Source organism: Physeter macrocephalus, chromosome 14, assembly GCF_002837175.3.
Source record: "Physeter macrocephalus isolate SW-GA chromosome 14, ASM283717v5, whole genome shotgun sequence".
NCBI classification, from domain to species: Eukaryota; Metazoa; Chordata; class Mammalia; order Artiodactyla; family Physeteridae; genus Physeter; species Physeter macrocephalus.
Genome location: NC_041227.1, coordinates 54,857,595 through 54,867,195, shown reverse-complemented (window position 1 = coordinate 54,867,195; position 9,601 = coordinate 54,857,595). Strand labels below are relative to the sequence as shown.

The 9,601-nt window shown below is 46.7% G+C and overlaps 1 protein-coding gene across 1 annotated transcript in view; it reads right to left on the bottom strand.

The window, feature by feature from the left end:
• The window catches only part of LOC114487544 (protein CLEC16A-like), a 104,662-nt gene extending 97,703 nt beyond the window's left edge, over positions 1 to 6,959 (bottom strand). Inside the window, exon 1 of the mRNA XM_055089740.1 lies at positions 6,677 to 6,959. Within this exon, the coding sequence (XP_054945715.1) occupies positions 6,677 to 6,959 (283 nt within the window). The remainder of the gene's footprint in view (positions 1 to 6,676) is intronic.
• Positions 6,960 to 9,601: the final 2,642 nt, after the last annotated feature.

The window sequence follows — 9,601 nt, the reverse complement described above, 5'->3', positions numbered from 1 at the left end:
CGCAACGGGAGAGGCCACAGCAGTGAGAGGCCCGCGTACTGCAAAAAAAAAAAAACCAAAAAAAAAAAAAACCAAAAAACCTCCCCTAGAGGTGGTGACCATTCTCCAGAGCCCAGGATCAAGCCAATTCCCTTCTGACTGAGGGCCCCTCTCAGCGCTGTTGAGGCCAGCCTTGCCCTGGGCACCCAAATTTCTTTGTCTCAAGTCAGGATCCAGCATGACAAAGCTGCAGTCAGAAGCGTCGTTAAAGTTGCCAGTCTGGGGTCCCCTGCCAAGTACCAGGGAGAGGAGTTGGGGGAACTTGGTCTTACAAGTAGGATTCCTGAAAGCTTGCCACTCCTTGCTGCAGCTGGGCCCTACCTATGTACTTCTGCTCAAGCAGGGTTCCCCACCCTCCCCCCAACCCCAGGACCACCCTCCTTGCCTCCTCCCATCGGGCTGTATTTTAGCCATCCTTCAAGGCCCAAGTTCCCACTTTCATCACCTTTCCAGCTAACAACAACCTCCTGCCCTACTCATTTTTAGCAAACTTGCTGCCGCGGATTTGGCAATACATCGTGAACTTCCTATTTCATGAGTGTCCCCCCTGCTGCCTCTGATTAGGTCACAGGGTCCTTAATGTCTGTCTTACTGTGTTTGATTTTCTTATTTAAAAGACACAGGACTCCAAGATTGGTTGAGCGAATGGATGGCGTTTGGATTTGAATGATCAAGGCAGACAAGTTCCAAATGGATGGAGAGTCCTCCCTTACTAAGTTTTAAGTGTCTTTTCTTATGTTTGTTTGTGACCCCCCCCCTCATTTCTGGCAGATGCTAAGTAAATGCTTAAGGGGGAGAGAAGAAAGGAGGTGAGAAAGAAAGGAAAAGAGATCGGTGGAGAAGTGGGTGAATAGATAGAAAAAAACTGGTATGTAGGCAAATTAGGCAGGTAGGAAGGTATATGAGAATGTAGGCCTGTCCGTGGGCAAAGGTACAAGTGGATTAGTAGGTAGGAAGGCAGGTAAATAAGCTGATACATAAATATACAGGCAGTCAGATAAATGAAAGATTGATAAATTGATAAGTAGATAGAAGTAGATAGTAGATGTAAGTTGTTGAATTGATAAGTAGATATTAGTAGGTGGTTAAGTACACCAGGTAGTTTGAGGGTAGGCAAGTAGGTGGATGGGCAGGTAGGTGGAGAGACCAATAAATGGTAAGTAAGGACACAGGTGAGCTGCTCAAGGTAACAACAAAGAACAGAAACAGTCCCTGGTTGAGTCAGGTGCCAGACTTGGAGCCAAGCTGAGTATAGAACAGGCCACTGGCCAGCCTGGGAAAACCCATGGGGACGTGCCAACTTCCGGCCCAGGTGCTTCTACTTCTGCAGCTCCTGTGGGTGAAAGTGAAGTAGGTCTGACTGGCTGGGAGGCTACTCAAGGTGAAAAAACAAGTGGTCCTTGCCAACACATCTCCCTCCAGGAGTCCACGGAGGCTCCCTGATCAGGGATCAGAGCAGGAACAGGTTTGGGGAAAGGAAGGTGTCAGAGAAAGGGAGGGCGCGACCTCCCTCCCCTCTGAGTCCTGGCTCTGGGGACTCTCATCCTAAGAACCAAATGGGGAAGGAAGTGGGAGGAAGAGCTTAGCAGCCTGGGGTGTGTCCCTCCCTTTCCAATAAATCAGGCAACATCCTAGAAGGAGTCTTTGTTCTGTGGTTCCTAGATCAGAGTCTTCATGGGCAAAAGTACCACATCGTGAAGACACAGAGTGACAAACCAGCAAAGGAAAGCCGAAGAAAACAATAATATATAAAACCATAGCAGGGGCATCCTACAGCCTCTGAGAAAGCTCACCCCAAAAGCACCGCTGTGCCTCCATTCACAAACCTGAGGTCGGCTGGGTCTGACCTCGCCCCCAGTCATCCTTCTGTGGACCTTGGGTCTGTGGTTACTCCAAATGCCACCCTCAAGGCTGACGAGTCAGAACGAGCTTTCCTCTTGCCAGGAATGCATGTGCTTTATTTTGGATGATGTCACTGAATTCTCAGAATAGCCACTCTGGATGCTAGTATCACCTCCATTTTACGGATGCGGAAACTGAGGCCCAGAGGGGTCCCAGGAAGGTCTCACTGTCATAGCCCTTGGAATCAGGGAGTCACAGCTGGCATGGAGGCCACAGCCCACGTGCTTAACTAATGCGCCAACTTGAGGGTGGGGGGCACATTGGCCCATTTCTCAGATGCACACAGCACCAAGCACTCAGCACTGGAGTAGCTGTCTAGATATGACATGGGGGCCCCAATGAGACTGCAGGCTCAAACCCCTGGTATATCTTCTCCCTGTCCAATATTCCTGGAGTTATCTGCCAAGAACCACCTTGGATAGTTTACCAGCTACCATCTCATTTAACCCTCACTATAACACTGGGAGGTTTATATCATCACTCCCATTTTAGAGATGAAGAAACTGAGGGTCAGAATGGTTCAGGCATGTGGCCAAGGTTACACAGTTTGTAAGCAGCAGCAGAGCATGGCCTCAGAACCAGAGCTGTCCAGCTTCCAGCCTGGTTCTTTTTCTATCACTGCCATCTAAAATCTCTCTTCTCTGGCCTCTGATTGTCCTCCAGGTGTTGTCAGCCACTGTCAGCCAAAGACTGCCTGAGTGTTTGCTTTGATTCCCCAGTCAGGCTGCTGCGTTCTGTCAGGACTCTTGGGCCTCCCCGGAGCTTTCCTGTGGGCTGGATGCACATGTGCTGCTCTGTGCAGTAGAGTCAATCTCCAAGGTCACGTCCCCAGAAGTGGGCTTCCTACACAATTGCAACTGAAGCATTATAATATCTAAAGGTGACTTCTGAATCATCAGGCTGGTTTCAGTTTGAAGCTGGTCAGCCTGTTTTGGGCAGACTTACGGTATCCCTTTAGGTTATGCAGAAGAGGCAGCCAAGCAGAAAGTGCAGCGAGAGATCCAGACTCATGAGATCCAATATCTCATAGCTCCCACTCCCAGGCCATGAGCGCGGCAAATCACTTAACCTCCGTGTGCCTCAGTGTACTTACCTGTAAAGTGAGAGTAATGGGAGTACACGAGCCACCCACGCACCCACCCACCCACCTATCACCCATCCACCTACCCACCTACCCATCAACCATTTCCCTGTCCCCCCACCCAGCCATTCCGCATCCACTCATTGCCCAGCCGCCTACCCACCCACACCCCCATCACCCATCCACCTAACCATCTACCCACCTATCCATCACCCATCCACCTATTCACCACCCATCAACCATTCACCTATCCACCCACCCACCTATCCACTCATCACCCACCCATCCATCCATCCATCTACCATCCCTCAGTCTAATATTTAACAAACACATATCACACACCTATCCTTTGCCAGGCACTGTGTTAAGCGTTTGGGATGCATCCGTGATGAAAGCATAGATCCCTGCCCACAGGGAGCTTATTTTCCGTTGAGGGAGTCAGACAATAAACAACAAACATAGGGAATTCCCTGGTAATCTAGTGGTTAGGACTCCGCACTCTCATTGCTGAGGGCCCGGGTTCAATCCCTGGTCGGGAAACTAAGATCCCACAAGCCTCGTGGTGCAGCCAAAAACAAACAAACAAACAAACAACAAATGCAATACAAAAGTAAAGTATATAGAAGGTGAATGTGTCAATGGGGGAGGGGAGCACTGCTCAGAGTGTGAAGCGGGATTTGCAATTCTAAATGGAATGATCAGGGTAGGCATCGCTGAGAAGGTGACATTTGAGCAAAGATCTGAAGGATTCAAGGATGTTGGCCAAGAGGATATCTGGAGAAAAGAGTGGTCCAGATGGAGGGAATGGCACGTGCAGAGGTCCTGTGGCAGAGAGTGTGCCTGGCCTGTCCCAGGGACAGTGAGGGTGCCAGCACGTCTGGAGAAGATGAGAAGGGAGGAGTACAGGATGGGAGCAGAGCAATGATGAAAGCCAGATCATGAAGGGCCTTGTGGGAATCGTCCAGATTTAGCTTTCCTCTGAGTGACACGGGAAGTCGGTGCAGGGTTTAGAGCAGCGGAGGGTGAAGATCATGATAGGGTTGTAGAGAGAGTGACAGAAACTTCACACACTGATTTCCTTTTCTGAACCCCTGTTGAAACTCAAGTCGGTGCCCTTTATTTACAAACCCCACAATTCTCTTCCCCGGTTCCCCTTCTCCCCCTCTGAAGGCTGCTTCTTCTCCCTGCCCCAAAGCAGCACACCTGCCCGTAGTCCTTACAGTTGAGTCTTTCATGCCTGGGGGTAGCTGGCCTGGAAGAGGGGGAGGTAAGCGATGGGGAAAGGAAGCGATTTATCCTTCCTTGTCTCCCAGCCTCTGAAACCCACAGCGCCCTGAGCCCAGTTCCCTTTCTAGAGTCACGTGGGATCAGAAATAAAAATATTACGTCCCCAGGGAGGAAATGGAGTTTAATAACAGGAACCAGCCCTCGTAGAGAGAGGAGGGCAGGGCAGAGGTGTTGGGTAGCCTGCGGTATGAAGGAGCCTGCAGTTTGCAGGGGGTGAGTCAAGGAGCGAGGAAGGCTTTGACATCCCCGGAAGTTGGCATCTGCACCCCCATCAAGACCGCATAGGTTGTTTGTGTTGTCTTCCATTTCTTTTCATCAGTGTCTTAGAGTTTTCGGGGTATAGGTTTTTGCCTCCTTAGGTAGGTTTACTCCTAGGTATTTTATTCTTTTTGATGTGATGGTAAATGGGAGTGTTTCTTTAATTTCTCTTTCTGATCTTTCATTGCTAGTGTATAGAAATGCAGTAGATTTCTGTGTACTAATTTTGTAACCTGAAACTTTACCGAATTCTTTGATGAGCTCTGGTGGTTTTCTGGTAGCATCTTTAGGACTGACATGTACACACTGCTATATTTAAAACAGATAACCAACAAGGACCTACTGTATAGCACAGAGATCTCTGCTCAATATTATGTAACAACCTAAATGGGAAAAGAATTTGAAAAAGAATAGATACATGTATATGTATAACTGAACCACTTTGCTGTGCACCTGAAACTAACACAACATTGTTAATCAACTCTACTCCAATATGCAATAAAAAGTTAAAAAAAAAAAAAAAAAAGACCACATAGGCCGCTTGCACTCCCATTAAGAAGTCAGGGAGATCGTTCAGCTGGTAAAGATGCCCCAGCACCCCCAGGGTCTGTTAGGCGGGGGAGAGTAAAAGATGTGTCCGAGGAACAGATAGAGACCATCTGAGTGAGAGTTCAGCCAGGAGGACAGCCAACCCCATGTAAACTTGTATCTTGGCAGAAGAGTTGGAGAAATATCTACACTGCCCTGGTGCCCATGGCAAAATCATCAAGGGGCTTTTTTACCCCTCAAGGTCAGATTGAGGCTAAAAGCTTGTCTGCCTTCAAATCCAGCCTCCACCACTTCCCACCTGGGGACTGGAGTTGGTCACTTCTGGGCAGCCTCTGTTGTTTCTTTCTGCATAAAATACGGTTGGAGATCATCAAAGCGTTTAGAGAATTGTGGGAATTACCTGCTGGCTTAGGCTGTGCCTGGTGCACGGTAAATACTCAATAAATGTGAATCATTGTGATTATCTTGTTTCAAGTTACTCCAGAACCATGAAAGGACCAAGAAGGACTAGAGTTTATGACACCAGCTCATAAAATTGGAAAAGCACAGATCTATGTAGAGGAGACTGAAAGACATGTGTCTTTAGGAAGACTGTTGTTTGCATTGAAGTGAGAACCTCTTTGGAACTGGGAAGGAAGACCTAAAATGTTTGGGGAGCCTTGGGTGCGAGTGGAAACGGTACGGTATAGGCTTGTTTTCCTGATTTAAGATGCATCAATTGCCATCAGTACTTTTAAAAAATAAGACACTCTCTCCCTCCAGTCTGGTTCCTCTTCTGTCTCTCTCTCTTTCCCCCACCATCTCCCTCTTTCTCTTCCTCCTTCCATCTCTCTATTCTTTCCTCCCACCCTCCCTCCGTTCTTCCCTCCTTCTCTCCATCTCCATTTCTGTCTCTTTCTCTCCTGTCTCTCCCTCCCTTTCTCTCTCTCCCTGTCTGTCTTTCAGTTTCTGTCTCTCTCCATGACCCAGATGCACACACACACATGTGCACACATACACACACACACACAAACAAGTACATACACATGCAAGTACATGCCCACACATACGTGCCCCTGCACATACACGCACGTGCACTCCTGCACGCACGCACACATACGCGCACACACACATGGCAATCTCTGCTCCCAGCTCTTCGGCCCTTCCTCTCTGTGGCAACCTATTTTTCCACACACTGAGTGCGCCTGCATCTGTCTTCCCCACTTGCAGGCAATAGCCGATTTGTCCATCTGTGCCTGTCACCAGTGCCTTGTACCGTGCCTAAGGTATCAAGGCGGCTCAGAGAGTGACCCAAGTGGGCATTTGGCTGCGTGGACAGTTTACTTTTAAGTAGAGTGGGAAGCACACTGTTTCTCCAGTGCCCTCAGCATCACAGCCTGAGCTCTCCAAGCACTTGCTGCTCCTGCCAGCTCAACCAGAGACCTTGATGCCTGTCCAAGTCTGCCTTTCCACCTTGGGACCCGGATGATCACATTGACTTCCTTTTCAGAGAGTAGAGGGAAAAGCCCTGAGCTGCCCACAGCCAGGCGTTGCTCCATGAGAAAAGGGGATGGCACTTACCCCCAGGGTCCTTGTAGCCGGAGTCCCTCTCGGCTTCCGGAGCCTGCAGCCCACTCCAGATCCACCTCAAGGGGGCCAAGTCTGGGTCTCCTTTCTCCATCAGGGTCAAGGAGATCTTCCTGGCCAGAGCCTCACCATCAGGCTCATGGAGCAGGGCATAGTGGTACTCCCTGGAGAGAAGATCCTCTGCCAGCAGGTTGTCCAGAAGCGCCTGCACTTGGCTCGGCCGATGGCTGGAGAGCAGCATCCGGACCTGACTCAGGATGGTCTGGAAGTGATTCATGGTAGCTCTCGGATGCAGGGCAGCTGCCCGGAACAGCGCCTGGGATCTCTGCTCACCCGGTCTGCAGCATCCAAAATGTGAAGTGAGAAACAGGATGAGGGAACCTCTGCAGTTTATTGCAGTTTATTCCTGCTTAGGAAGATTTCCTCATTTGCATGTTAGGCTGGGGTTGCCTGATGAATTAATGGAAGTGGGTTCTGGGGCTGACTTAGACCCCATAGATGTTCGCTGGTACCACTCATGCACATGTACCAGAGAAGCTCACAGCTTTGTGGACTCCTTTAGATCCAATCCAGTGTTTATTATACTAAGAGGAAGGGGGCTTGCCTCTTTGAGGACCTATGAGGTGATAGGCATTTTTAGATGTTGTATCATAACAAGGAGGCATTGGGGCGTAGAGGTTAAGCAGTTGGGTTTGGAGCCAATCTGCCTGTGTTCAAATCCCAGATTACTTGATATTGGGCACGTTACTTAGCCTCTTCTTGCCCCCATTTCTCCATCTGAAAAGATGTAGTGATAATAATAGTACTTACCTCTTAGAGTTGAGTTAGAGGGAGGATTAAATAAGATAATGCATGTAGAGTACCTAGCACATTATCTACAACTTGATAATAGTTCGATACATCTGAGTTCAATAAATATGAGCCATTATTATTATTGATTAATCATGCAAACAGCTGTGTCACCTTGGGCTCAACCTCACTAAACCTCAGACTCTTCGTCTGAAAAATCTCCCAATAAAACTAATTCAATCTCATCAAGTTGTCTTGAGGATTAAAAGAGATAATGCCTTTAAAGGGTTTAGTACTGGCCCTAGTAAGCACTTCATGAACATTGACTCTATACTAATATTATTCCCAATTTACTAACACACAAAACAGAGGCTTTACATAGGAGCCAGTCTGTTGTAGGAGTCTACCCTGAAAAACCCCAACCCCCCCTTTTCTTTAAAATCATAGTTGATTGCTCTTCCAGAAACACACTGTGACCCGGTTTCCTCTCCTGGCCTCAGCTTTACCATCTCTCAGATGGGACCATTTGCATTGTTCATTTCAATGAGACAAATAGGGATTTCCACTTCCAGTATGGGCGAGAGCTCCTATCTGACTAACTCTACCATAAATGACAACTATAAACTCTGGTGGGGCAGAGGGGAGGTTATAAAAAATGACTACCTGAAGGCCCTGGAGAGTGACCAGAGCAGGCAGACCCTGGAAGGGAGTCCATATGTGGAAGACAAGAATATCACTGGTGAATTCCCAGCTCATTAGCTTAGCTCAAAGAGGTCTCAATTAGTGCTGTGCAGGGCAACTAAAATTCTGTAAAAAATGAAAAGTTTTACTTCCCTGAATAACCAGAGGACAGAATTTGGGATAACAATCGGAGCTGGAAAGTGAGAGTAGAAACTCCAGGACGGAGAAAGACAGAGAGAAGTTGCTCCAAATTCTGTGTATAAACTGCCCAAGTATCTGGCTGCCCTCTGAAACTTGAATTCATGGCTCATTCATGTTCTTGCTCATTCATGCATTCATGGGCAGACTCCAAACAACTCAACTAAGGCTAAAGGAGCTGGGCTGAGACTTGAGTTGCAACCTACTATGGGGGTGGGGTGGGGGTAGGAGACTATGCACTTGATTCCAGCCAAGATATGAGCCTGCCAAAACAACAACAGCAACAAAATTAACCCTGTTCGGATTATAACATAATCTAGTGTGTTTACAATATATCATTCATGATGGACAGTACACATCCAAAATTACCTGACTATAAAGAGATAGGAAATAGGGACCCACTCTCAAGATAAAAGAACAATCAATGGAAATTGACCCCAAGATGACCCAGATGTTGAAATTAGCAGGCAAGGATTTTTTTAAAGCAGTGACCCTAACCATGAATGAAAAAGACATAAAGGATGTCAAGGAAAATATGCTCATGAAAATAAAAAGATGGGAACTTTCAGCAGAAAAACAGAAAATATTAAAAATTACCAAATGGAAATTATAAAAGTGAAAATTACAATATATGAAAATTTAAAAGTAATTGAATGGGATTAACAGCAAAATGGGGATGACAAAAGAAACTTTAAGATGTAGCAATAGAAATCACTTGATCTGAAGAACAGAGAGAAAAAGATTGAAAAAAAATGGGCTTCAAGGATATGTGGGACAATGTCAAAAGGTCCAACTTATACATATTTAGAGTCACAGAAGGAGAAGAGAGAGAATGGGGTAGAAAAAAGATTTGAAGAAATAAACTTCTCAAATTTGGTGGAAAGAAAACAGCATGAAAATAATGAAACTCAGCAGGACAAATACAAGGGAATCTACACCACCTAGGCACATCATAATCAAACTGCTGAAAACCATAGATAAGGAGAAACTCATGAAAGCAGCCAGATCAAAAGAACACATTACATTCAGTAGGACATGTGAATAATCACCGACTTCTCGTTAGAAATCATGGAGGCCAGAAGACAGTGGAACAGTATCTCAGAAAAACTGAGAAGAAAAAAAATGTCAACCCAGATTTCTAAATACGGTGAAAATATCCCTCCAGAATGCAGGAAAAATAGATATTTTCAGATTTAAAAAACTAAAAGAATGTGTTGCAGCAGACCTGCATTATAAGAAATGCTAAAATAA